The following is a 25,735-nucleotide window of genomic DNA, read 5'->3' as shown; positions in this document are numbered from 1 at the left end:
GCTCGCCTGCTCCCCGGAAAGCGGTCAGTACAGGCCCGGGAACACGAACCACGGCGTCCGCTCGGCCCACTGATCCCACTCGCGTCCGAACCCCTTCCTCAGCACCTCGTCCTCCTTCCCCATCCTCCGCAGCAGCATCGTCGCGATCGTCAGCATGAACGCCGTGCTCCCCGCGGCCGCGAGCCGGCCCGCGAGCGACGTCCCAAGCCCGGACGCGACGAAGAGCGAGCGCGGGCTCGCGTGGAGCGCGACGCTGCCCGCGACGATGAGCACGAAGCCGGAGTAGCCAGGGTGGCGGACGTAGGCGTACGGGCCGGAGGTGATGAGCGCGTGGTCGTCGACGAGCGCGACGGGCCAGGTGAAGAACCGGCCGAGGGCGCGGTGGCACCAGATGCGGAGGGCGCCGCCGGCGGTCGCGAGCAGGCAACCCGCGACGGAGAGGCCGTCGAGGCCGAGGGGCGCCGCGGGTCGCGGGAGGGAGGAGGAGAGGGTGGAGGGGAAGGTGTCTGTGATGATTAGGGCGGCTTCGGTAAGCGCGAGGCCGCACATGGACAGCTGTAGGAGTGTTACAGTCGTCCACGGCAGACTTAAGAGCTGGAAGTGCTTGCCTTAATAGCTGCAAGGACGGGTATCGTGGCCGTGTTGATGTCCGTCCTGACTGCTCGGTCACGCTCATCTTTCCGGGGATGGGCCCTTGGGGGTGTGAAGCCAGAGTAGGTGAAGAAGGCACTGGAGACCAATAGTGGGACCTTCAGTAAAGGCGTCGTTATGATGGGGACGGCGAGGAAAGACATTGTAGGCGAAGAACGGTGAGTGGGGGGAGCAGAAGGTCAAGTGGGACGTGGAGACATGTACCCTCTTCATTTGCCACGGATGCTATTGATACGACAAAGTATGTCACGAGACGAGCCGGACGCGAGTGTGAAGCTCAAATAAGGATAGTCTTCGCAAGATCTGACGTCAGCTATTAACGAGTTTGAATGGCGCTCTGGGTGCGGCAATCTAAATCTATCATTCTGGGCTGCGAGCGTAGCTGTGGGGATTGAGGGGGCACGACTGAGAGATTGGCCAAAGGAACAGCACCTAGGTCGCCGACTCGCCGAGGGTGCTGGGAGAGCTAGAGGCATTCGTGCTGTTAACGGTGGCGTGACGGTCACGTAGACCTGATCTGCGCACCGAGTCCCGACGTTCCATTCCCGTCTCGTTGGTGGATATCCATCATAAACCATGTCAGACTCTGCCCCCAGTTTCCGCGCCCTGGAATCTCAAATCGCCTTCATCACCACCGTTCTCCACTTGGCTCGTCCCGCCGTTAGGGTCAAGTTCTACAACAAATCAACAAGGACATATAACAAGATCAAAACCGAAATCAAAGTCGGCGTATGGCACAGCACCTCCTTTATCCTGGCCACCGGAGATGAGAACGATCCGGTGGGAGCCAAGGGTGTCGCCATCACTGGCCGCAGAACTCGTGAAGAGATCGGTGTGCTTCTCTCTCGCAACCTCTCTCAGCGCGCAGACGCCACCGCCCATCTCTCTCCTGGCCCATCTTCTCCCCCCTTTCTGGGCAATAGAACCCACGGTTACCAAGCCATGCTTCATATTTTGCGGTGCGAGCAGAAGTGCGTTCTTTCTTGTGTATCATAGCGGTTTGACGACGGTGGGCCTGACCGCTGTGGACAGGGGATTCAAAGTCAAGCCTGAGCAACACATTCAAGACGTTGTGAACGTGGCCCAGTTCTACGTCACACGCACTCCTGGTCCTTTAGACGGCGCGCATCGCGTCCTTCTTTTGGCTTTCATTGCCCATCGTTGCTGTATCAAGCTGGCATCCCGTATCGAGCTCGGCAGAACCATGTGGCCTGGCCTTGACAAAGTCCGAGACGATGAACGACTACATCCCGCAGCTTTCATTTACAACAAGCTTCTCGATGCCACGACCAAGTTGCCAAACATTCAGACGGGAACAGTGGTTCCCATGCCAAGCTTCTTGCAATCACACCTCGAAGATGGAGGACTCTGCATGGATCCCTCTCGACCAGCCGCCTCAGACTACGACTCCTATCCGGTCACGAGGGAGAACGCGGCGAGCTGGGCTCAGCTCCTTTGGAATTCCGTCGACACCATGGAGAGAGTATTGAAGGCAGTCAAGGAGGAAACCGTCACTGCACAACTATTCCTGGATTTCGAGCGTGCAATGTGGTTGTTGAAGTATCTCGTTGGAAGCGGTGTCCTCGAGCATATCGTCGCAGGCAGCATCAAGGAAGAGTTGAATAGGGCGCGCAAAATTAAGTATTCTAACCTGGAGGGTACGTAAGTCGCGGTAGCGCCTTGTTGTACAGCCGCGCTGATCTCCTCCATTCAGGCCTCATCTACGGGAAGAACCAGCATTCAACGAGCGCCGGTCAAACCTTTGGACAAGGTGTGTTGTCGTCCGGATGGTATAGTCGATGCATCCGTTATGACAATCTCAGGCGACGATGTTACTGCCTCAGATTTCGAGTCTGCCCTCGAACTGGAGCAAGAGGGTAAGACTCGCCCCCACCTTCCACTTTCTGGATCCCTCGCTGACTTTCAATCATAATATTTAGTTGCGGAGGCGTTCTCCGACGATGGGGAGGGTGAGGACCCCCTCGTCCGGCATCTCAAGGCTCTTGTCATCCCCGACGACATCGTCGACATTTTTATGACGCTGTCGTCGCCGGTCGACCATCCGCGCGTGGAGGCTGTACTTGTGAACGATGGGTATCTTGCGCCATTGGATGATGCATCGGGACCTTTCATTGACAGTCTTCGGAAGGACATCGAAGCCGTCTTGAAGAGGGAGGGATTCGACATTGAGTCTGCAAAGCTCCAACAAGTGTTGGACGATGCAGTTGAACGCGTCAATACTGCAAGCGTGCATGCCGAGTCTGCGCTCATGGCGCGCGCACTGTCTGTGCATGAGAACCCGGATTCGGCGACACCCTCCGCGGAACTGTCGAAAGAGGCCTCGGATCTAGTGAAGGAGGTTCTCGAGGTACGAGTCCTTCTCGCACCCGCCGGCGCTAGATTCACGACGTTGACATTCTTGCAATTAGAATGAGGAGATTGCCATAGGTGTCGGAAAGAGGAGCTGCTTTTGCTGCGACCTCCTCTCTCAACTGATCGCACACCGTGGATCCACGAACCTCGACTTTGTTCTCCCAGGAACGCACCCAACCATTTTCCCTTGGCACCCTCCGCCCGGGTTGTCGACCGACATCCTGCAGGCTATCAAGGACCGCTTGATCGAGGCGATGAAAGAGGTGCTGGGAGCCGCCATCAGCTCGACTCAACCGACACTGCGGTTGGATCCGCCGAAGCCCATGATGGTGGAGCGGTTGAAAATGCTACCATGGATACTACCTTGAGCAGCCATTGGTATGTACCACGAGGAAATACGAAGGATCAAGCTTGTTGAGCAGGCGGTGTGATGCGGGTCACCTGCGATGCTATCACTGACCACCCTCTGTGCGTCGCAGGTGGAAGCGCACTCTCTCGGCCAGACGACATGCCATCGACTCCCTGCGCATATCTTTTCACTCCACCGAACCTGACGAAGCACCGGCCGCCTCCTGACCTCCTCTCCCTCGTCGCGCGCGTCGCCACCGTCCTCGCTCTCTGGGAAGTTAGCGTGTCACGGTGCTCCTGTTTCGTGGCATGCGCACCAGCCGCGCCGCATAGTACCATGGTTCTCCTCCTGGTGTATACGTCGTATCGCTGTACCATTGGTTCGGCCCTTCGTCGAATTAACATGTGTACAATGGTTCGAACGCCTTATTTGTCAAATACCGCGCAGGTTCACGACGACTGCCATCAAGCGACCGACTGGTCAGCTCGGCATCGCGCTCCAACAGTTCAAGGGCACTCTCACCGACTTCGAAGCCACTTGGAACGTCCAACAGCCCGCGTCCTCCCAGCGGTCCAAACCGCTCGCACACCGTTGTCAAAAGTGCGAAGGGCGAAGACAGTGCCCGCGATAGCGAAAAAAATAAGTACAGAACAACGACGACCTCCAGTCACGATGGATGTCCGGGCAAGCAACGCGATCACCAGCCACTCCTACGAATCATACCGAGGCGGCGGGGCAAGCCTCTGCTCGCGGAGCTCCTCCACGACGGCCCGCAGGCGTTCGACCTCCTCCCGCAGGACCGACACCCCCCCGCCGGACGTGGCCGACTGGCCATCCTCCCAGTCCGTCTCCAAATGCGGCGCGAGCGCCCGCCGGCTCAGGCCGTCCGGCGAAATCGAGTCAGGGTCCAGCCCGGCGGAGGCGTTTACGACGTATTTCTGCGCCTGGTGTGGCCTGGCAGCTTCGCGCGCTTTCGAGTATCGTCCGGCCGTCGGGGGCGGTGGCGCAGGGCGGCGGTTCGGCACGAGCCTGGGTGGGGAGACTCCCTCCGAGACTTTGGAGACGTACGCCGGGGGACTCCCCGTCGCGCTTTGGGGCGACTGTGCGGGAGAGCTCAGGAGTGACATCTGCGCCTCGACCGAAGACTGGCCGTCGGGAAGGGGGTACGGTTCGGTGCTGAGGGGGGACGGGTGGGGCATCATGGATGGTGGCAAGCTACCTTCGGAGTGCGCTTGCGAGAGTTGCGGTGTGGCGCAGCCGTTTAGGTCGACAACGACGTCGGAGAGGGGGCGTCGCCGCCGTTGGAAATACCAGAAGGGAACGCCCGCGACGACGAGGACCGCGACGCCGCCGACAACACCGCCGACGATGGGGCCAACGCTGGACTTGCCATTGTCAATCCCGGAGTCCGTGCTTCCGGCGGAGCCGTTGAACGGAACGTTGATGAAAGAGCTGTTCACCACGTTCAGGGCGAGATGGGCGTACATTGCGCCCAGTGCAGGCCTTCGGAGTTGAGGTCAATACTTGTAGCGCGCATACAAGGCCGGTCGTAACATACCCTGCCGCGCCACTCATGCCGGCCCCTGTCGTGCACTGATAGTCGTCGGGCATCGAACCCACAACACCGTTGTAGGAGGTCCGATTCCATGCCCCGGAAATCATGGAGTCTCTGGTCGATGTGTCGCTTTCGGAGAGAGTGGCGCTAGTGAACAAAAGCCAGGCTAAATGACATCAATCAAAACAAAGCGCAGCAGAGGTAGTAAAGATGATATAGAACGTACATAAGCTGCACGGGCTGTTTGGTGTCGAAGTGATAGGGAGTCCGTAGGTCCCATCTGACGGAACGGTGTTCAGAAATGATTCATGGAGGGAAAACAGCTGGGGGGCTTCACCGTTGGTCTGAAGTAGTGACTTGTAGTACTGCGTCTGGCTAGCAAGAAGCTGCGGAGATTGAGCTACAGAGACTCTGTCCGGGAAACGCAGAAGCGGTACTGACTGATTGCGGGACGACGCCTGTCCCCAGCAGCACATCGGGGTAAAGGTTGTACATGAGCGCCCATGAGCCCGAGTTTCCGTACTGTCCGAGAATACGCCCGCTAGAGTCGTTGGACGTCGCAAGGGACGTCCATGTCTGGACCATCGCTGTCACGTTGCTCTGAACAATTCCGGTGAGAAAACAAGCAACATGACCAGGTGAGGAGAGAGACGTACGTCGTACATGTTTGCGTCGCCGAGCGCGCCGAACACGCGACTGATCTCAGCCATGGCCTTTATTGCGATGATACCTTTGATCGCGAGGTTTGTTGTGTTGGCTGCTTTCACGCCATCGGCAGACACTCTGAGTAACGATCGGTCATTCACTTTCTGTCGCCGCACAAACAGAAACAACACACTGATTGGGTGTGAGGACGGCGTTGTTGTTCGACACAAGGTAGTCAGCCCACTTCTTGGCAAGATGGTACTGCACAGACGTGTAGCATTAACGCGAGGGGAACCCAGAGAAATGCTGAACGTACGTTCTGCGCGAGCAGCGTGCCATCGCCAGAAGCCTTGGCGTGCGCGTACATCATGATCAGCATGTTCCCGGTCTCTGCAAAAATATAAGGTCAGATGGGGCCGAAAGAGGACCGTTGTGGTCACACCTTCCACGCCTTCGGACTGCCCTCCCTGACCCCCCGAAGCGATGGGGTACTGCAAGCCTGAGCAAATCAATCGGTTTTTGAGTCCGCGACAGTCCGACGATGGGATCGCGTACCGAGATCTTGTACCGCATAAGGAAGCAACGTCTTCTGTGATTGTGACTGCAGCAGCGGTTGCAGCATGGCGCCAGCGAGCGACGCATTCAGATACAGGAACGCCGGAAACGAGGCGTACATGCGCTCGACAAGGTTGATACGCCTAGAATAATCGTCCACAAAATGAACAAGATGATCTGGCAGGCGAGAGGCGAAGAGGAACTACGTACGACGAGGTGCCAACGTCGCGCATGAAGACCATCACGTCCGACGCGTTCACGCTACCATCTGCGTTCTGAGAAACGGTGATGTCGAGACTTGCAAGCGTCGGACGCGTGCTGAGCGACACCAAGTCAACGTACTCGGACGAGATCTTGCCCGCGTCTCCCGTGATTCTGTCGTCTAGCGCAATCGCGCGCGCGAGAGCATCCGAATAGCCGGTGGTGAACGCGTCGATCTGCGCGGATCACGTCAGCAGGGTGCGATTGTGGCTCAGTACGCGGCACGTACCACATCGGCGGCAGACGAGTATTGCGTGGTGTAGTAAGGGACTCGGTCTTCGGTCTCTCCGGTGGGTGTCACATACAGGATAGTCGGATTGCGGAGGTTCCCCACCACCCAGGACACAGGCTGCGAAGTCTTGCTGATTGTGCCCAGGTCGATGGCGAGGCCGAAGACGAGATGATCCCTGTAACAAACGAGTTGGCGACTTGAATGGCTCAAACATCAATCATGCAACCTACAGCCCATCGGGTGGTTGGGTGTCCAAGACAGTGTTGGGAAGACGGCCGTCGGTCTTGAAGTTGTCGTGAACATTCTGATCCTCTTCGATCTGCCACGAGAGGCTCGGTACCTGATAGGCGAGATGAGGTCAAATATCCGGCGCCGACGCGCGAGTCGAACTTGGTAGCAACTGTACGCACTGCTGCTGTCGCGTAGAACGCGCGTCCGTCCATCGCGCGGTCGCTTAACTCTGTGAAGGGTACTGGGGTGATGAAGTCGACTTCGTGGTAGAGGCTGCTGCTCGTCGTCACCGAGGTCCAATTCACCTGGCAGGTCGCAGCGCGTCAACAAACACCCATGTGGCGATGTCAAAGGGACGCACGGACGGCTGTGATGTCGCTGTATACTTGCACGGTGTGGGCTGCGTTGTCATTCGCGGTCGCCTCCAGGGCTACGTATGACAGAGGAATGGACTGCCTAACCCAGTCGGAAGGCTTGGGGCGCGTAAGACGTGTGAGATGCGTGAAAGACGACAGCAACGTACCTCGAGAGGGGAAAGGAAGGTGACTGTGAGGCTCATCGGGCCCGCTTGCATGGTGTAGATACTTCTTGTTGGAGTGACTTGCACAGCAGTAATGTTTGCCAACGCCGAAGAGTCGGGGTCGTCGCCCATCCAGACGTACATTGTCCTGTCGATTCGAATATAGCCTCTCCAACCCAGGTCCGGGCCCTGCCCTTCATGCTCGAGAAGGGAAAACATCCGCAAAACAAACAAGGCGTACCGTTTGAGACCAGAACTTGGCCCACGAATTGGAGATTGGTGCCGATCCATTCGTCGAGTTCTGCCAGGCGTTGACGTAGGGAGCGCGGACTGCAAGAGGGATGCTGGCAGGAGCGAAGGAAGCAGCGTGTACGCTAAAGCAAACGAAGAGCGGAAGGACGGCCAGAAGGAGAAGAGGCAGCATACTGAGCCTCACGAGCACCTGGAGGAGAGAAAGGATGTCGGCAATGATCAGCATGGGTAGCATATCCTCCCCTCCTCGCGACATCCAAGTTCTAACTCCATCGTTTCTGGCGCAGCCTGATGCAAAGGAAATCTGGGTTTGATACCGGATGTCCGACTCCCAAGAGCCTGGAAACTCAGAGCTTGACCAGAATGCCGGACTAATCAAAGTGAAGGGCGCCGGCTGGCAATGAGACACCTGGCACTCCTTCAAGCTCGCCGCCGTTGGCGTATTCGTTCTATAACAAAGACCTTAGCTAGTGAAAGGAGGAGATAAGGGCAGAGACAATACGCCTGCAGCACTGCTATGGTTCTCTCACAGCGGTCAACAGTGTACTTCTTCGAACATGATGGCCGCTGCTTTGCACAACTGTTGGTAACCGAGGAATCACACGTTCACCTGTGCAGGTACCCATGTACGTGTCACGTACTCGGATCTCTCGGTGAGGCCCTAAATTAGCTCAGTGAATTCCAGGATCGAGAACGTACCCGCTGCGGGAGGATGATACAGAGGCAATCGAGCAAGGTTCAGGCCAAAAGCGCCTGGATGTCCACGTCTTCATCTGGCGCCTGTGCGAGACACGAGAATCTGATCGACTCAACTCGAGTACTGTAACTCAGTATACTCAGTCAGTACTCAGCAACGTCGACGCCAGCCGCTACTAGCACCGCTACGCACGTACGCAGTACTGAGGGTGTGACATCGATATCTGGATTTTCCAGGAAACTTGGGGCACATGGACGTGGCAAACCGTGACACTCCTGGACATACAGCTGCGTGCAGAAAGCTTGTCCAGGCGCTGAAAAACGCGACGCGCGTCGCGAGAAATGGGAAATTAAATCGAAATGGTCGAAAAATCGCCAACGGTGACGCGAGCGCGTTTCTTCTCCCCCTCTCCCTCGTTAGATCCCCCCGACGTCCATAGAATGTTGAAGAGCGCATCAGGCGCGTGTTTGGGTATGGTATGACGCTTTTCCGCGTCCTCAACGGCCAAGCTGACGTGTTTCGCGGCAGACTGTGGTCTGGTGGTGGTACACGACCCGTCTGCCACCTTGCCACCCCTCGAAACGTGTCTGACGATGTATAGGAAGCTGAATATATTCTTATGGGTGAGTTCTTGGGCGGTTTGACGTCTCCTGCGCCACACCGAAGACGTCATGTACTCCCCGTGACCGGAGCCTACTTCCAGAATCGTGGGCGCAACCACATGGTCCCTGATTCCAGACGGCCTCTCAAGTTTCGCATAAGTAACAGGTGCCTATTGAACAGGTGTCGCTCGGAGGGCTGGGTGAACACTCGAATGGCAAGGCGAAACTGGAAGGCATGTACATCCTACAAGTACTGTACATCCCCCTCTATCTATGGGTTTATGAGAGCCCTCCAGCTCGTTACCACCCAACCAACTGTTCCGCGTAATGAGGACTTGAAGCATCCTCGTGACAATGAAGCTGGGAGCACGAAGCGAGGACGGCAGCGCCTGTGAGAGCGCGAGCTGCACCGTGAACCACCACGGACTCATCACGAAACGCGCGCGAGATAGAACGGGCACGATCTCCAAAGCGCTCGTTGATCACGGCATGAACTGTTTTCGTCATCGATATAACGCATGATCATGGTTCGTCGAGTAGACGAAATGTGATCAACTATTGTCTTGAGCTGAAAATTTTCAATCATTTTGTAATCTACCTGACAATTATTAGATCTGTCAATGTGCAAATGAACGCGGGGACACTGAGTGCAGAACATTAGATGATCAGTAAACGACCATTTGACGATCGGCTGCTGATCAAGCCCCAGTGACTGGGAAGTACCAGATACCACGTGATCTAATGCGCGTCGCAGGCTCTTCAGGCAGCGTCTGCCTGGTGCTTCAAGACGGATTCCTCTTCTCTGTGCCTACATCTTCGCTCTTCTACTCTAGAATAGCCCCCAATCCTTTCACCAATGGATGAGGCATTTCACACGGACTCTTGATGCGGCCAAAACCTGGTCGATGTCGTACTTGCAATCAAGTATTACAGTTTACGATTGCAAGTGCTACTACAAGCAGCATGCTCGCGCGCGGATTCATCTATGAGATGCAGAAGAGGCTTCAACGAGCTGAGGCTGACCGAGACAAGGACTGAAGTGCAGACAAAACCGGCAGAACAGGGCGAGAGAACATGCGTGAACGAATACCTGAGGGTGTGATTATGAGAGACAGAGGGCGTGGAACGGCAGAAGATCTGAATCATTGGCAGGGAAGGGCCCAGCCAGCGCTCGACCATGGCGGCGACGTGCTCCTGCTGGCGCTGCGGCGCCTGCGTGAGCGCAGCGGATTTCTGCGGCGGTTCGTGCGGCCAGCCCTTGAGCGTACGCGCGTACGTGAGCGCATCATAGAACACCTCAAAAGGCACGAGAAACGCCGGCTTCTGGCTCTTGTGCTGCGGCTGCGCGATAGCAGGCTTGCAGAGGCTTGCCCTTCCCGCACGCATGGGGCGAATCGCTGGGCGGCGCGGCCGGCGCATGCGCGTGCGCGGGGACGTGTAAACCCGGGCCCTGCGATAAGGTCGGTGAGCCGGGGTCACCGCGAGAGGAGAGCACACGGGGGACTCGACGTAGCGGAACTGTGGGCCATACCGCGCCCAACCTCGTGCTCCTTCACACTCGCGGAGGAAGTGGCAGCGATCGCGAGCCTGTTGAGAACCCACGTGGTGCGATGGACACGACCGCGATTGGGGGCCGCGATGAACCACTATCCCGCGTATTGTTGTGGATATATGAAAGGCACGGGCGTGTCGAGGGAGGAAGGGTGTCGGACATGGGAGACCACGAACTATTCGAAGCACAGAGTTTAAGATTAGAGGAGGATGGCGAGCCGCGAGCACCAGGAAGACGCACCAATCACTCCCAGCCTCCTTTGCAAAATGGCCCGGGACTTGTTCAAGCTTCGCCATGAGAGGTGTAGCCGAGAAGCTAGTAACCGAGAGCAATGGGTCAGCATACTGTAGAGACACAACTCCTGCCCTTTCTGAAGGACTGTGGGCGCATAAGTGCTGGTGTTGCCAAGGCCACCCAAGGGCATACGCACGCACACGCCGGGCACAGCACAGTGACACGGGCATGCAACCACCGATATCCTCACGAGACGTCTCCCAAAACGCAAGACTCACCGGCCGGCGGCCAATCATCCTCTTCTGTGTATGCAGCTCGTCTGCGAGGTCCATATACCACTTTCCATGTGACGCACACGATCTGGAACGCTCGATTAGGCTTCGGATACTGCATATACACACGGTGTGGATAGTGAGGGTGAGAGTCGGAGAGGAGCCGTTCAGAATAACTAGCGCCTGCCCGCGCGCGCGACGCGACACGACACGGACTGGCGTGCGCGCTTAGCCAGCCCCGCTTTCTCCTTCATCTCATGTCAACGTTCGTTCTATACGCCAATAGCTGCACTTCTTATCCCCGTCCCCAACGAAATGCCAAGCACGTTCTGGGGGAGTTTCAACCTTAAATCTGCCACTGTACAGTACCTCAGCCTCACGATACTCTCCACCGCTGACGACCCATCCACAGCTTTGAATTGATTCCTCTCCATCCCCATCCTCCCTCTATACCACCATCATGACTAGCACCTCATGCACACAAGGCACCTCGGCCTGAAAAGCGCACTGCCGATTGTGCGGCTGCCTGCTTCCGGCCACACGCCCAAACGGACTCATACCAACGGCAACACGACTCACATTGAAGCAGCCCATGTGGAGACATCATAATTCGTCGGTTTCTTTGAGTACGCCTTTCATTCTTTCTTTGGCGTCTTCCCCCTCTTCCCCCCTTCCTATCGTATCCATCCAACTACGTCCGCGCGCATGCTATGTAAAGATGCGCGCAACTCAGACGACCCGGACTTCCAGCCTCCAGCGCTCGCCGGCGCCGCCCTCCGTACCCTCGAAGTCGCTATCGCGCATGTCTTTCACCACGCCGCGGTTCGACCGCCTACCGTGCCCATAGGTCCGCATCAACATCCTCATCGCACGGTCTCGCCTCGTCCTCGCGCGCACCGCCTGTCGCCCAAGATCTGCGCTCGCGCTCCGCCGTTTCACACTCCCAGCCCCGTTCTCTTTCGCACTATTCCCCCTTGTCTCTTACCGCCGCATCTCCCCATCAATACCCTCGCTCAAGCCACCCTTTCGCCATCGACGACTTTCAACCCTTAGCGCGACCCCCGGGTTGCCCTGCACATCACCGAGCCATCGTCGAGTATGGCAGAGACCTGGAAGTATGGTGAGTAATACTTTATCTCTTGCATTCCGAATCACTGCACAACGTCGTTCAGCCTCGCTGTCACCGCCATGAAAGGCAACACAATGTTCCAGTACTGCGATGTCTTCCCGGTATGTGCTGGTTTGCTCATGCGATCTTTCCGCCTGTGAGCTGACGAGTGACGACAGAAAGATCTTCTCGCCCGTTGCGGAGGCACGCGACGATGTCATGGGTGCTGACCCAGAGGCCGCCTTCGCTGTAATGATAGCGATATGAGATTGTTATGAGTCACCATTTCTCTCCCTGTCGAGATGTGTTGTGCTCGTATCGCTCACCAATGCACCCTTTTCCCACCCGTTCAGCTCGAAAACCGGGATCGATCCGCTGAAGCACCGGCCTACGAGCATGGCACCCCTGCTCGCGCGCACCTTCCGGCTCCCGAGCAACGCCGTCATCAGCGTCCCAATCAACCTGCCGTGAAAAACCACAAGGGCGTGGGCCGGCTCCGCCTCGTCCTCGCTCTGCCCGGCCGGCTTCCACCAGCGTGTCACGCGCGCGACGAACTCTGCCGTCGGCTCGAGATTCGTTGGGTGTCGCTGCGCTCCGGGGTGGACTCACCCTGCCATCGAGTTGCCCATGAACTACCCGGCGGTGCGCGTGGCGTCATCGTTCGAAGCCATCACCATCCGGAGTGGGTGTGGGTGAGGCACAGGTGCGGCTCACCCGTGTTTCTGTCTGCTACAGTCTCCCTTGTCGTCGTATCTGAAGTTCATAGCACACAGTCATGCCCATTAGATTTCCCTGCCTCAGTTAGAATAACCCTGCTGCTGTCGCCCCAGTGTCACTGTTATCATCTGTCTCTCGCTCGTTCGCATCCATATTGTACCTCCCATGCTTTATAGACCTGAATAATACCGGATTTTGCGCATATATGGGTGTTTGTGGTCGACCGGCAACAGCGAAACATTTCGGCACATCTGAATCGGTCTTTTCAGGTCATTGCACCACCCGGAAATGATCATTTTGAAGTGAGCTCATGTTCATCTCATCCCTGTGCCACGAACTAGCCATGGTCATATCGTACCTCAGCATTGATCACTGCACACCTCGTCTCAGATCATCTATACACCCAAGGACGATCAGGCCAGATTGTCGCTCTCAGAGAACATGTTCATTGTCGAACATGGTGTCCCCTGCAGATGATCTGCCCCGTTCATCTCGGCCCGAGTGAACGACCGGCCCTGCTCAGCCCGACCCGGGTGGACGACCGGCTCCGTTCTATCTCCCGCATACAAATGATAACTGTAGAACTGTTCCAAGCCCAGCCATGATAACGTCCTATCGTTCATCCCCTTACAAATGTTCGTCACTGCTCATCATCCCAGTCTGGGATGCTCGGTCCTGTTCTACCATGACGATTTTCTGTCATAAATTGACACTGTCCGTTCGACAAAGAAAGGGATGATCTCCGCAGACTGTACATGACCTACCTCGACCATCTGTAGTTCTGGTCCGGGCGCGTTTCGTGATGCTCTCCCAATGTAGTCACAAAAATCTGGGCATACAAACGTCTTACGCCATAGATCACAGCGACAGTATAACTACGCTGCGACGACAGGGGGGACACATGATATCAATGGGGCACTCACCGAAGGCGGCATCCTCTCTTGAGCACACGTACCCGCCCGCTCCTGCACCTCCGCCAACGCCATCTCGACAGTCGCCATAGATGTGACAAGTTCCTTGCATCGCAGACGCATGCTTCATGGGCACGATTTCAGCCTCGGGGTGGCTCAAGGGGCGCCAAGGTGACAGACGGGGATAAGATCGTCGCGTACTACCACTAGACTACAGTCTGCCGCGAAACACGTCAGCTCGGCCGTTGAGGACGCGGAAAAGCGTCATATCGTACCCAAACACGCGCCTGATGCGCTCTTCAACATTCTATGGCCGTCGGGGGAATCTACAGCTGTTGCCGAAATGATTGCCCGACCAACTCCGATGATACGCGAGCGGCAACACGCACGAACACTCCGAAAAATTCGGGGAAAATCGAAAAAGTCCCACCGCGCGTGCGCGACCAGACGCGAGCTCCACAAAAAATTCGAAAAATGATGGAAATTGGGAGACTGCGAGGGCGAGGCTGCCAGCACACATACATTACTATTTCTACTTGTTCCCTGCTCGAGCGCTGCATGTACATGCCTTTGCAATCCATGGACGACAGAGATACTGTCATCGTGCTGGTCGGCGCTATGGCACTAGCAGACCTGCGGCAGGCCCATAATTTCAAGCCCCCCGACAAAGGAACTTACCAAACTCCATAGTTCTTGTGTGTGCAGTGAATGTCGACAAGGGGAAGACCGTTTGGGCCGGGAACAGTTTCATCTTGGGCAGCTATCAAAGCAGCTGCTGAGACGGGACGAGGACCGAGACGACTTGAGACGACGTACCATGGCTCCGCGAGAGCCCAATCGTAGAACTCAGCACCTGCCACCATCCACCAAACCCTGAGGCCTGAGGCCTGCACCATCTGGCACCCGCGCGGTGATCGAAATGCCATTCAATGTGAGGGCGGGGAGGATGGAGAAGCGTCACCTGCAGGCCGCTCAGCCAAGATCCTCTCCACAGCATGCTGCCCGTTCAAAACGCGTTCATACCGCCTTTGAACGGTTCGCTTGTCCTTGCTCGAGCCGTCCGCGAACACGAGCTGTGGGGCCAAAGACTGGGAGGTGATCTGAGCGTGCCACTGATGCCGAGCGATCCCGTCGCGTTCAGCTGGCTCCTTTCACAGCTTCTTGTGCGAAACCCCGAGTCGGACGAGGATACGGCGGGCAGCGGCGAGTCTATTTGACGCCTTCGTGGAGGTACAACAAAGGGTGGGGGAGGAGATATCGTAAATCCTCGAGGACCAGGGGCCGGGGAGCGACGAATCCGGCGGTTTTGAAGTTACTCTAATGCCTTGTAGTCGTCCTTTCGTCGTCGCATGGAGCGTGTGGACACTCCGAGAGCTTCAGCAAGGTCGACTCACGACCGGCTTTGAATCAACCGAGTAGATCGCACCAGCCTCGATATCTTGCGAGATAGAGCATCCAGGCATGATAGGGAGTGAAGCAGAGACAAATGGAGTGGATTGGAGGGCACAAAGGCGTTGTACGGAGGCTGCAGGCGACGAGGACGATTTTTCGATTTTTTCGATTTTCTCGTGTGCGTTCGTGCAGCTCGCGTGTGATGTGCGCTCGCGTATCATCGGAGTTGGTCGGGTAATCATTTCGGAAACAGCTGTAACGAGGGAGAGGGGGAGAAGAAACGCGCTCGCGTCACTGCTGGCGATTTTTCGACCATTTCGATTTAATTTCCCATTTCTCGCGACGCGCGTCGCGTTTTTCAGCGCCTGGACAAGCTTTCTGCACGCAGCTGTATATACCAGTCAGGCTGGGCGGACTTGACAGCGCGGCGACGCGACAGCAATTACTCTCGATTCTCGAAAGGATCCAAGCGGCGGCAGCGGTGGACGATTCCACCTCGCGAGGCCCTCTGTGGATGTCGAGTCAATCGTGCTGCGCGGGGGCAACCAAGGCGCTGTCTATATGACATGTACATGAGAGGGCGCACGGGGCGCGGCCTATGATACAAATCGGGGTCTAAGCTGGGGCGCAGGTGCGTGGCGCGCTTGCTTGGTCTAGTAGCATAGGAGATGCGCACATGCACAGAAGAAGATAGGGATGCTGGCGGGGACGGCGGAGGATGGGAAGGGCCCGGGGGTCCGACAGCGAGGATGAGATGTGGGGATATGGATGTGAGGGCCGGATGGGATGCAAAGTCCACGGAAGGTACGTACACAACACGGAGAGTAGTGGAGGCGCTATCGACGGAAGGGGGAAAGCGAAATGGGGGCGTAATATATAATACAAGTAATCGCTGGCTCGGGCCCGCCGCACGCCGCGCGCGGGCCCCCGACCAACTGACCAACTTCCACTCCACCGGGACTGGCATCCGAACGAGAAATTGACCCACGGGCACGGGGGCCCAAAGCGTCCAGCGCGGGACACCGCACCTCGCCGCTCACAGCGGCCGCCACCCGTCGCCTGCGGGCCACTTGAGCTCGTCCCTCTCCAGCACCATCCTCCGCCCGCCGCTCCCCTCCTCGACCGTGACGTCCACCCCGCCCTCCCTCCACCGCCGCGCGCGCTCCTCCACCGACATCCCCATCGCCCCGTTCCGCGCGCGGCCGTCGAGCCCGTCGGCGACCGAGTCCTGGTCGACGCTGCTGTCCGCGTCGTCGTTGTCCGGGCCCGGGCTCGCGCAGTCGCCGACGCCGTCCGCGTCGCCCATGAGCCCGCGCCGGACGTCGCCCTCGCGGCGGAACGGGCCCGCGCCCGCGCCGTGGTGGGGCACGAACCCACGGCGCGAGAACGCGCCTTCGGCCTTGTAGCGCGCCGTGTCGAGCGCCGGCTGCGCGCGGAGTGAGAGCGAGGTGAACGTCCGCTGCAGGCTCCCCAGGGGGCTGTCGCTCGGGTCTCGCCCCCGCTCCTTGCCGTCGCGCTGCTGCTCGCGCTCGCGCGAGCGGTGCGAGGTGAGCGAGAGGTGGCGCGACAGCATGAGGTGCGAGGGCGAGCCCGGGCTCGGTTCCCGACGCGGGCTCACGACGTCCGCGAAGGGGGAGTGGGTCGCGTCGAGCGGAGATCCGGAGGGCGAGATCTGCACGCTCTCAGGGCGCTTCCGGCGTGGGGGAGGAGGGACCGGTGGGGGACTGGCCTGGTGCATCGACTTGGAGCGGCCGACGCGTGCGTTTCCAGAGATTGTGCTGAAACGCCCTTCATCGGCGCTCACGCTTGAGGCGGCGTATGTCGACGGCTTGCGATCGGGATGCCGTGGGGGAGGTTCGTTGGGTAGGTCGGCGAGCGAACGGGGAGGGGTACGAGATGGGGATACGGTGGGGGACGCAAAGCTGCGCCGTGCTGGGGGCTCGGGAGGGAATGGCGAGGGTAAGCCGGGGGGAAGGGTCATACGCTTCTTGTTGAACGGAGTGAGGGAGGCGGTGGCAACCTGCTCGAACGAGTGTACGGTCCCCGCACCGACGGTAGACGCGGGAGGACTGAGGTTGCGTCGAGGGGGGAGAGAGGGGACGGTGGTGTTACGGACATGGAGCGACGGAGTTGAGCTTGTGGTCGAGGACGCGGAGCTGCTCGTGAGCTTCGTGGGGGAGGTGCTCCGCATACGCCGTGGAGGGACAGCACTGCTCTTGAGGACCTCCATCACGCGCTCCTGCTCGAGCCTTTGCTCCGCCTTCTTCAAGCTCTGAGCGATGCGTGTGGCTTGGAGCGACTGCTGAATCAACGTGTTCGATGTGTTGTTGGAGGAAGCACTGCGGGGGAAAGCCGGTACAGGCGGCGGAGGATCCCGCGGCATGTTCATGGCGTTTGCGCTCAAAGACGCATGACGAGGGGGTGGGAGCACGGGAGGTTTCCGAGGAGGTAATGGCGGGACTTTGCCATCCAGTGATGGGCGCATTCCGGGAAAAGTAGAAGCACCTGGAGGAGCGGATTGCGGTGGTGGTCCGTCCTGCGACACTCGTCGGTTGAGGAAGGGATTGGTGGGCTTCGGAGGCAACGATGGCGGAGGGGGTTTCGCAGAGACAGTACCATTGGTGTGAAACGGATTGTTGTCCGAAGGGATCCTAGATCGCGTTCCATGTGGTGAAGGAGAACGCGATGTGACGTCCTTTGGATGTGCTAGGAGATGCAGTTGTCAGCTTACGGACTTTGCGTACGACCAGACCGCAGAGATGACAAGAAACCGCAATCACATGAAGGTCGAGGGTCCCACAGCCTAAACTGTAGCCGCAAGGCCATCGCCTCAACGGTGGGGTCTGCCATGGGCGTGCCAACGAGGGATACGCCCAGGGCAAACGACGCACATATCTCGAGCACATGTTCAGAGCGTCACAGATTTCCAATCGACGACTCTCTTGCTAGCGCCTCGCCGGCGTATGTACGAAGCGGTCATACCCTAGCACGGTAGCGTCTCACGCGAGGAGGAACTAGCGTGGAGGGCACAAAGGCCCCGCAGTGACTGGGCCCATGCGCTGCGCTTCTCACGTAATGAACCTGAGAAGATTCCTTCCGCGTAGGCCAACGGAAGATCCGCCCGCTGCATACAGTGGCTCGGAAGGGGAGGCTAGGGCCTTGAATGCCCTCGGAGTTGCACAGAACGAGAGCAGCAGGCACGCAGAGACACGGACCTTGCATGAAAACCAGCGCTGGGTCCATCTCCCTTCCTCCGAGGACGTGGTACACAAGGCGGAGGGCGGCGAAAAACTGGCCGGCGGTCATGGTGTCCGCGGGGGCCAGATCCGGAGACCAGAGGCGCAGGATCTGGAACGGGATGAGCAGAGGACGACGAGGGCACGCACGCACTCACCGCATCGATGGAGGCGGGGGTGAGGGCGGGGTAGCGGCCGCGGAGCCATGCCCTGGCTTCGCGGACCCCGAGCTGGAGCTTATCGTAGTCGACGGCGGGCGGGGGCTGCTCGACGATGTCGTGGAGGGACGCAGTGTAGGCAGCATACTCTGCGTCGTTGAGCGCGGAGACGTGGAGGGTGAGCGGACGCGACATGGGGCATGCCGTGGGCGAGGGGGGCGGAGAACGAGATGGACTGGGCGCGCAGTGGGCTCGGCGGCACGCGGCGGGCGGGAGCGCGGCAGGCAGACGCGAGGCCGGCATCGGCGCAGGCGAGCCACCCGCCTTGGCCGCCCGCCTGCCGCCCGCCGCCGACTGGGTGCGCACTGCGCACGGCCGCTACTCTAATCTTCCTTGACTGCTCAGCCAAGGTGTGCACAGGAAAGTACGAGACTCGGGGCGAGCCCCTGCAACTTGCAAGCCGCAAGCTTTGATCCCGCAGAGCCTCGTGGCACCGCAGCGCGGACACTGGATTCGGGTGGCAGATGTCGTGCTCGGGGGTCAAAAGAGATACACAAGGCGAGCGCGGTGCAGGAGAGGTCGTGGTGGTGGTCGGACAGCGTCGGAAAATCAACCTTTCAAGTCCCATGCCTGCGAGCCATCGTCGACTCTGATGGCGAGCTGCACGCTCCTGCCTTTCAGCACCCCCGTTGATCGACGCGTTTCTCGTTGCCCTCGCGCCTTACGCACGCCGTTTCCTCGCCTCGTGCCCTGCTCACATGCTCGAAGCCTATCGGCCCTTGATTTCCAACCTCCGGTCTGTGGTCAATAGATCACCGCAACTTCTTTTGACAATGATATGCAGTTGGATGAGCACACCATCACTCACCACTCACACCTGTGATTGCCGGTGAATCCTGGTGCTTATGTTTCAAACAATTGAAACAAACTTGGCGGCTCTTCAAGCATAGCCATTCCCTTCCACCGTACCCCAGTCTCTACACTCAGTAAGTGGCCAGAACGCACAATCTGATTTCTGATGCTCTTGTTCCATCGTAGATCCAGCGTCGCCACCGACATCACGGCCCCACGTGCACAGCGCTCAGCCCCTTCGCGGGAACGCAAAAGGCAATTCAGCGCGTGCCCACCACTTTAGCGGACGGGGCTTGGATACGGACCACCAACACCCCGCACAAACCGCTCTGCAGCGACCCTTGCGCCGCCGGTGGAAACACTCGTGAGTGTACTCCTCCCTCAACAAACGAGTCAACGTCATGAGCCGGCAGGAGGCGGGCCGCAGAGCAAGCGACACCCTGCCGCGCACGATACTAGACCCGCACCATCGTCACCTTTCAGCCGTTGACCACCACGAACGCTACAGTCCACATGTCGGCGACCAGACAGGCTTGCACCCATCCGACCGGCCCCCAGCTACCGCACCATCATCACACAGTGCACCTGTCGATCGGCCAGCGACATGGAGCCCCCACCCCAGCGAAAGGCTCAGCAGTTCAACAGGCCCATGCGCACCCGAGAACCGCACATCGCCCACCCTCATTCTTAGTCCCTGGCCACGCGCGGGCCCCGACCCCACCATCAGCGGGCCATAGCGTGCGCGCCCGGACGGCGTTGAGTATCCGCACGCCGCTCGCTAGGCATATGCAGCTAAGCTCCCGTTCCAGATCCGGGCCTTTGTCCCTGGCGATCCTGGCGTCCCTCGCTCAATGCACAAGACTCCAAGGCTAGGGCGAGCGCAGCACTCGGACGCCGTCTCCGACGAGGTCTCGGAGCGCAAGCACGACGGCAGTGAGCTAGCTGGTGAGTCCTTGGTCATGAGATCTGAAGTGCGAGTACACGCGTGTGCAGACAAGGGTTTCACCGCGAGCGTACACCTCGGCGCGCCCTTTCGCGGGATAATTCTCGCGAGCGCGCCCGCCGTCGTCGCGCCGATCGCCTTTTCGTCGATCGACGCCGTGCGTCTTCGCTCACGAGTCCTGAATATTGTATCCGTCCACTTTAGCTCGCACTCGGGTCGCCTCGCGCTTCCAGCCGTCGTCTGGCTCTCCGACAGCAACCATTTCTCCGCGACCCGTTGGTGCCGTGTGTCTGGCGTCCGATGGCGTGCCTCTTCGGTGCACGGACTCCTTTCACGTCGGAGCTTGCACTCAGGTCCTCTCAGGATAATTCGCGACAGGAACAGCGCTGGATCACCGCGACCGAGTCCGGGGTGGAGGGATCCGCCGCCGGCTCCATGCCCAATGTCACGATCGTGGCTCCGCATGCGTATCACCACGATGCGGCCGTCTCGGACGCCAGAAGTCAAACCTGAGGCTCGCTGCCCACTCGAAGTCCCAGAGCAAGCGACGACATCGCGAGTCCCAACGCGGGACGAAACGACAAGCGCCACGCGGCAGCCGTGCTACCCGCGGCCTGAGCGCGAGCTTTGCGCCCGGATTCAAAAAACCTGACGGCTCTGCTTTCTCGCCGCCGGCTGTGAAGTACTTGCAACAAGCAGCCCGCACGGCGCGAAACGAAACGAAACACCGGGCATCCCGGCGGCACGGGAAAACGAACGGGGCTGATTGTGTCGTATTGTCCCCCCCCCCCCACGCGCGCTCACCGACTTTGATCGCGCGCGCACGTAGGCTGTAGCTACCAGGTGCTGCGTTGTTCCGACCCAAAGTTCAAATTCTCAAACGTTCACGGACGGCCGCGAATGTGCTCGCGCCGGAGGACCACGGGCGCTCATCGCACGACGCTCGTCGCACCATAATATATTTCGTGGTCGGACTAGAGCTCGACGATCAGGATGAACTTTGCACGGGCGGGCGAGGGCGCGCCACGTCGTGGAAGGGGTCTCGCGCTCTGGTTGCTTCCGTCGTTCCGGTCTGCGTTTGCCTCCGGAGGTGCGCCAGCGAGCCTAGAGCGCCCCCCGCTCTCACGATTCTTCAGCGCGCGCGTTCTCATCAGCCGACGGCCGCCACGCCACCACCACCACCACCTGGCACCACTACACCACCACCGACCTGTACAATGTGCCAGGGGCTCGAAATTCGAGAAGCGTTCGCTGCTCTGCGAGGGTGCGAGCGGGAACACCAGCCAATCAAGTCACGAGCGCACGAGCTGGCCCGGCCTGCGCGTGGCCCTGAGGGACACGTGGCGTTAGCGGCGGCGGCGTTCCGTATCGCCCGGGAGGATAAGGCAGAAAGCCGCGACCGGCGGCGCGACGCAGCACGACGCCCGCCGCACCCCGGTCACGGGACGTCGACCGCGTCTGAAGCTCTGTGGATCTGATGCACTTAATGCACATTGCACGCACGCGCGGGCGCGTTCTCGATGGAACCGCGCGGGATTGGTGCGTCGACCCCCGACTGGAGAGCCTAGAGGGCCAGGGCGCGCCCGCAAGTGCGGAAACGTGGCCCATTCGACGTCCGCGCTCGGGGGTTGCGCCACTGGTGTGCGCGCGATAGATGGCGGCGGGGGTCGTTGGAGTTGGGGGTGGTGATGATGATGACGACCTTCGCACGACCGTCCGCGTCCCGTCGGATGGCGAGAGTCAAGGCTCAAGCTTTACATAAGGGGAGCGATCTGCCCGACGCGCCGGGCGAGTGCGCACGATCTGGCTGGTGTCTCAGGCCGCAGGCCTCTCAGGCGCGAGACGGGCAGGGCGTTCAGTACACGGCTGCCCGCCCGCCCCAAACGCGGTCCCGACCAGGTACCAGCCGCCCACGTGGTCGTCTCCAATGATTCGTCTGACTCTGTGCGACCGACCTCAGAGTCAGACTCCAGATCAACTGTTGGACTCAGCCTCCCGGCGATCCCGCCGTCCACGGTCCAGACCCCCTTGCCAGACCGCCAGCGGGCAGCGGGCCTCGGGCAAGCCGTCCCAGCATACCGGAAGCAGCGGACCACGCACGAGCTTGAGGCCGCGAGGCCCCGATGGAACCCCCCACGCGCCGCGCCGCGTCGTTGCGTGCGTGCGTGCTCCGAGTCGCCCGACGACCCTGCCTGCCCCGCGCGCGCGATCGTCGAATCGGACATCTCGCGACGGGCACCCTGCAACGTGGCCCTGGCCGCGGGCGCGGGGCTCGGGGCGAGCACCTGCGCCGTGTGCGCACGGTGCGGCGAGGCGAGCGTGCGCGCGTCCGACCCGTCCGCACTAGAACGCGTCCCAAGCTCCGCGGCGAGCAGGAGAACGTCGCGCGGAGGAACGACGTCGCTCTCTCTGCGTCTCTCTGCGTCGGCGCGGGTGCCCCCGATGCGCATCAAGCATCTGCATCTGCATCAGCAGCGACGAAGCTTGTCTGGTGCCGACCTCAAGCAGCGCCGCGGCGCACGGCGCGACGGTCGACATACCCGAGCGGGCCCGCGCTGCGAGAAGACGTTCGGGGGCGGCACATTGCCGCATTTGCTGCCTCCCTCCCGGCGGAGGGGGGCCTCGTGGCGCCCGTACCGGCCGATCCCGAGCGGGTATACTCAACACCGACTCGCCCCCCGCCACGGGCACTGGAGTCTGGCGGCATGGGCAGCCGCCGGTGGGAGTCCCCGCGAGACTCGAGCGGCGCCGGAGTTCTAGACGTCAATTGAGCATCTATAGTGGTGAGAAGGCCGGAACGGCCGAAGCTGCCGGTAGGTACTGCACGTCGGATCTCTGCCGCGTATCGCGCCCCCTTCTCGAACCTCTCCCGACCATGCGCCCCCTGTCGGTCGGCGAGGGCGCGGGGGACACTTACGGGAGGCTTCGTGAGCCGCCTTCCATTGGTATCAGACTTTGGAACCCGCGTGCTTTATTCCACGTGGTACCCCCTGCTCGCGGAAGAGTAATACGTCATGCGCACTCGGGAGCGCTCTGCGTGCGTCCGCAACACACACCCGTTGCTGCAAACGTGTTCTAGACGTCCCTACGCACATATGCTTGACCGCGCGGGGCTGTCGCGAAGCCACGGGCGGACAGCGCCCGTTGGCCCGGTGCAGCGTCCAAGGCGTTGGACCGCACATGTGTGCGCGCTAAGCGTCGCAAGAATCGCGTCATGTCTTCAAGCTGGCAGGGGAACAGGATAGAACCGCGGATGGCCTTGCGACGGCGGTAGAGCTCAAGAAAGATGCAGAGAAGATCGCACGGAGGGGCCAGGAGATTTTTGCGCCGCGAGCAGAAGATACAATCCATCTTGTCGACAGGTAAAAATACAGGGACATACTGTAGCTTCGAACCGCCGCCGTGGCTCCAACGTGCAAGCCGCAAGGCTCCAGGGGTTCCAAAGGGCGCAGAAGGCGCCACGCGCTCACCAGACGCTTTGCGCCGGGCCCGGGCTGGAGGGGATGCTCTGCGGCATCGCGGTCGGCCGAGGGGCCTCCCGGACGGGCTCCGGCTCCTTCCTGTACTCGATCTTCTCCACGCGGACCTCGCCCTCGATGAGCTGGTACACGTAAGTGACGACGACGGGGCCCTGGATGTCCATCAACGCGAACGAGGGCGTGGCGTCGCTGCAGGGGGGATGGGAGGTCACCACCACAACCCAGAGGGCGATCCGCACGGGAGGACGACGACGCACCCGTTGAAGCTCCCCGTCCACGCGCCGGTGGCGGACCCGGGGTTGACGAAGAACCGGCCGTCGTACTCGACCGCCTGGAAGCTGCGCGGGGGGGAAGGGGGGCGCGCTCGCGTCCAGCGCTGACTAGCACTCTCGGCCGGGGCGGGGGGACTCACGTGTGCGTGTGGCCGGAGACGAGGACGTCGACGTCGAGCTGGCGCGCGACGGCGTTGAGCGAGTCGAGGTCGCCGGTGGGCACGGACTGGTGCCCGTGCACGACGCCGATGCGGATGGGGGCGTGCGCGACGGTGACGGAGAGCGGGAAGGAGCTCTGGCGCGAGGGGGCGGGGGTGAGCGGGTGGAGGCGCGGCGGACGGCGGCGCGCGGCGCACCTCGTCGTAGTCCCCTCGCACGGCGTGCACGTCGGGGGAGACCGTGCGCAGGTACTCGTACGTCTCGCGGTCGCAGACGTTGCCGGTGCAGAGGATCTGCTGGATCTTGCCGGGGACGAGGAGCTTCTTGAACTTGGAGGGGAGGTCGTGGACGCGGTGGGGGATGTGGAGGTCGCCGATGACGAGCACGAGAACCATGGTGGGGGCAGCAGCGGAGGGGAGTGCGGTCGAGGTCGCCGTGTCCAACAGCGAGCAGCCCGCGCCCGGCGCCGCCGCACCCACTGCAGGGCCGACAGACGCCAGGGGACGAGGGGCGAGGGCCAGCCACGTGGCGTGTATGTCATGAGGGTGCAACAGGCGCCGGGGAACATACTGCGGGGGACACGTGTGCTGGGCGTGCCGAACCACCACCACGTCGCCCCTGCCCGTCGATCGAGCACTCAGCAGGATGGCCCACAGTCTCTCGGAGGAGTGCACGCAGCTGAAGCGGAAGTACGACGGCTGCTTCAACGCGTGGTTCGAGGGCTACCTCGAGCCGGCGGTGTCGGCGTCGGCGACGGCGGAGCAGCGGAGCCAGTTCTCGCAGGAGAAGGCGGCCGAGTTCGAGCGCAATTGCGGGCGGCTGTGGAAGGAGTACCGGGCGTGCGTGCAGGTGCGTCGGTCGGGGGAGAGGTGCATGTGCTCACGTCGCGCTGACGGGCTGCGGTGACAGAAAGCGGTCCAGGACAAAGGATTGACCGACCTCCTCGACCAGGCGCGGAAGGAGAACCCTCTCAGGGACCCCCCGGGTCCGTCATCAGGCTCGTCGGGCAAGTCGTAGGAGCTGCTTCTGGCGCTGGGGGTGAGTTCTGGTTGGCAACGGCGGCGATGGCGCTCTGACGAAGTGGAGGACGGCAGAGACACGCCTTGTGCTCAAACGGACGCAGGACGGCGTAGCTTAGTGATGGTGATTCATGTCCTCCTCATCTCTCGAGGCGTGGTGTCTGATCTGTCATTGTCGGCGACAGTTTTGCTCTCGAACCCCGCTCTGAACGATAACGAACCTTGGCCTGAGTGCGTCAAAGAGAATCGCGAATGGGCTGCGGTGAAACGAAGGCAAACGAGCGGGGCACTGCTGGACTCGCCGGCGGTGGAGGCGACATACGGCAAGCGAAGGCGAGAAGCGGCCGACTGGCGCGCGCGCTGCCAGAGGAGCGTGCAAGGAGCCGAATACGCTCCCGGGCCAGCGCCTGGCGTGCCGCGGAGGGAGATGCGTACATCCGAACGTCGCCCGTGCTAGCTGGCTCCCGTCGTCCCTGGCGACTCGTCGGCCGCGCCTCTCGTCCGCTCC

General features: G+C 60.3%; 7 protein-coding genes across 7 annotated transcripts; 2 read left to right on the top strand and 5 right to left on the bottom strand.

Moving 5' to 3' along the window:
- Window positions 1–24: 24 nt before the first annotated feature.
- BXZ73DRAFT_101842 (ICMT-domain-containing protein) lies at window positions 25–794 on the bottom strand (the record flags this gene model as incomplete). Its single annotated transcript, XM_048015030.1, has 2 exons — window positions 25–555; window positions 627–794. 2 exons carry the CDS (start codon window positions 792–794, stop codon window positions 25–27), a joined length of 699 nt encoding a protein of 232 aa, XP_047877445.1.
- Window positions 795–1,227: 433 nt separating this feature from the next.
- Window positions 1,228–3,392, top strand: BXZ73DRAFT_101841 (uncharacterized protein; the record flags this gene model as incomplete). Its single annotated transcript, XM_048015029.1, has 6 exons — window positions 1,228–1,622; window positions 1,684–2,309; window positions 2,366–2,422; window positions 2,475–2,528; window positions 2,592–3,019; window positions 3,081–3,392. The coding sequence occupies 6 exons, from the start codon at window positions 1,228–1,230 to the stop codon at window positions 3,390–3,392; spliced, it is 1,872 nt and encodes a 623-aa protein (XP_047877444.1).
- A 691-nt stretch (window positions 3,393–4,083) lies between these two features.
- Window positions 4,084–7,796, bottom strand: BXZ73DRAFT_77912 (uncharacterized protein; the record flags this gene model as incomplete). Its single annotated transcript, XM_048022753.1, has 16 exons — window positions 4,084–4,876; window positions 4,932–5,094; window positions 5,155–5,314; window positions 5,370–5,528; window positions 5,585–5,711; window positions 5,767–5,834; window positions 5,890–5,963; window positions 6,016–6,072; window positions 6,129–6,271; window positions 6,339–6,565; window positions 6,619–6,796; window positions 6,852–6,961; window positions 7,032–7,157; window positions 7,218–7,325; window positions 7,376–7,561; window positions 7,614–7,796. 16 exons carry the CDS (start codon window positions 7,794–7,796, stop codon window positions 4,084–4,086), a joined length of 2,862 nt encoding a protein of 953 aa, XP_047877443.1.
- A 2,106-nt stretch (window positions 7,797–9,902) lies between these two features.
- On the bottom strand, window positions 9,903–10,771 carry BXZ73DRAFT_77911 (uncharacterized protein; the record flags this gene model as incomplete). The annotated part of the gene is made up of 4 exons (XM_048022752.1): window positions 9,903–9,957; window positions 10,014–10,373; window positions 10,421–10,510; window positions 10,716–10,771. 4 exons carry the CDS (start codon window positions 10,769–10,771, stop codon window positions 9,903–9,905), a joined length of 561 nt encoding a protein of 186 aa, XP_047877442.1.
- Window positions 10,772–16,145: 5,374 nt separating this feature from the next.
- On the bottom strand, window positions 16,146–18,698 carry BXZ73DRAFT_90288 (uncharacterized protein; the record flags this gene model as incomplete). Its single annotated transcript, XM_048025581.1, has 3 exons — window positions 16,146–17,815; window positions 18,325–18,457; window positions 18,504–18,698. 3 exons carry the CDS (start codon window positions 18,696–18,698, stop codon window positions 16,146–16,148), a joined length of 1,998 nt encoding a protein of 665 aa, XP_047877441.1.
- A 5,066-nt stretch (window positions 18,699–23,764) lies between these two features.
- BXZ73DRAFT_77908 (Metallo-dependent phosphatase) lies at window positions 23,765–24,603 on the bottom strand (the record flags this gene model as incomplete). The annotated part of the gene is made up of 4 exons (XM_048022751.1): window positions 23,765–23,966; window positions 24,035–24,115; window positions 24,190–24,344; window positions 24,406–24,603. The coding sequence occupies 4 exons, from the start codon at window positions 24,601–24,603 to the stop codon at window positions 23,765–23,767; spliced, it is 636 nt and encodes a 211-aa protein (XP_047877440.1).
- Window positions 24,604–24,853: 250 nt separating this feature from the next.
- On the top strand, window positions 24,854–25,225 carry BXZ73DRAFT_101835 (mitochondrial distribution/morphology family 35/apoptosis; the record flags this gene model as incomplete). The annotated part of the gene is made up of 2 exons (XM_048015028.1): window positions 24,854–25,057; window positions 25,118–25,225. The coding sequence occupies 2 exons, from the start codon at window positions 24,854–24,856 to the stop codon at window positions 25,223–25,225; spliced, it is 312 nt and encodes a 103-aa protein (XP_047877439.1).
- Between the last annotated feature and the right edge of the window lie 510 nt (window positions 25,226–25,735).

The sequence above is a fragment of the Epithele typhae genome, assembly GCF_022376455.1.
Source record: "Epithele typhae strain CBS 203.58 chromosome Unknown BXZ73scaffold_27, whole genome shotgun sequence".
Lineage (NCBI taxonomy): Eukaryota > Fungi > Basidiomycota > Agaricomycetes > Polyporales > Epitheliaceae > Epithele > Epithele typhae.
The sequence above is the reverse complement of the archived record's forward strand: the minus strand, read 5'-3'. Positions and strand labels throughout refer to the sequence as shown.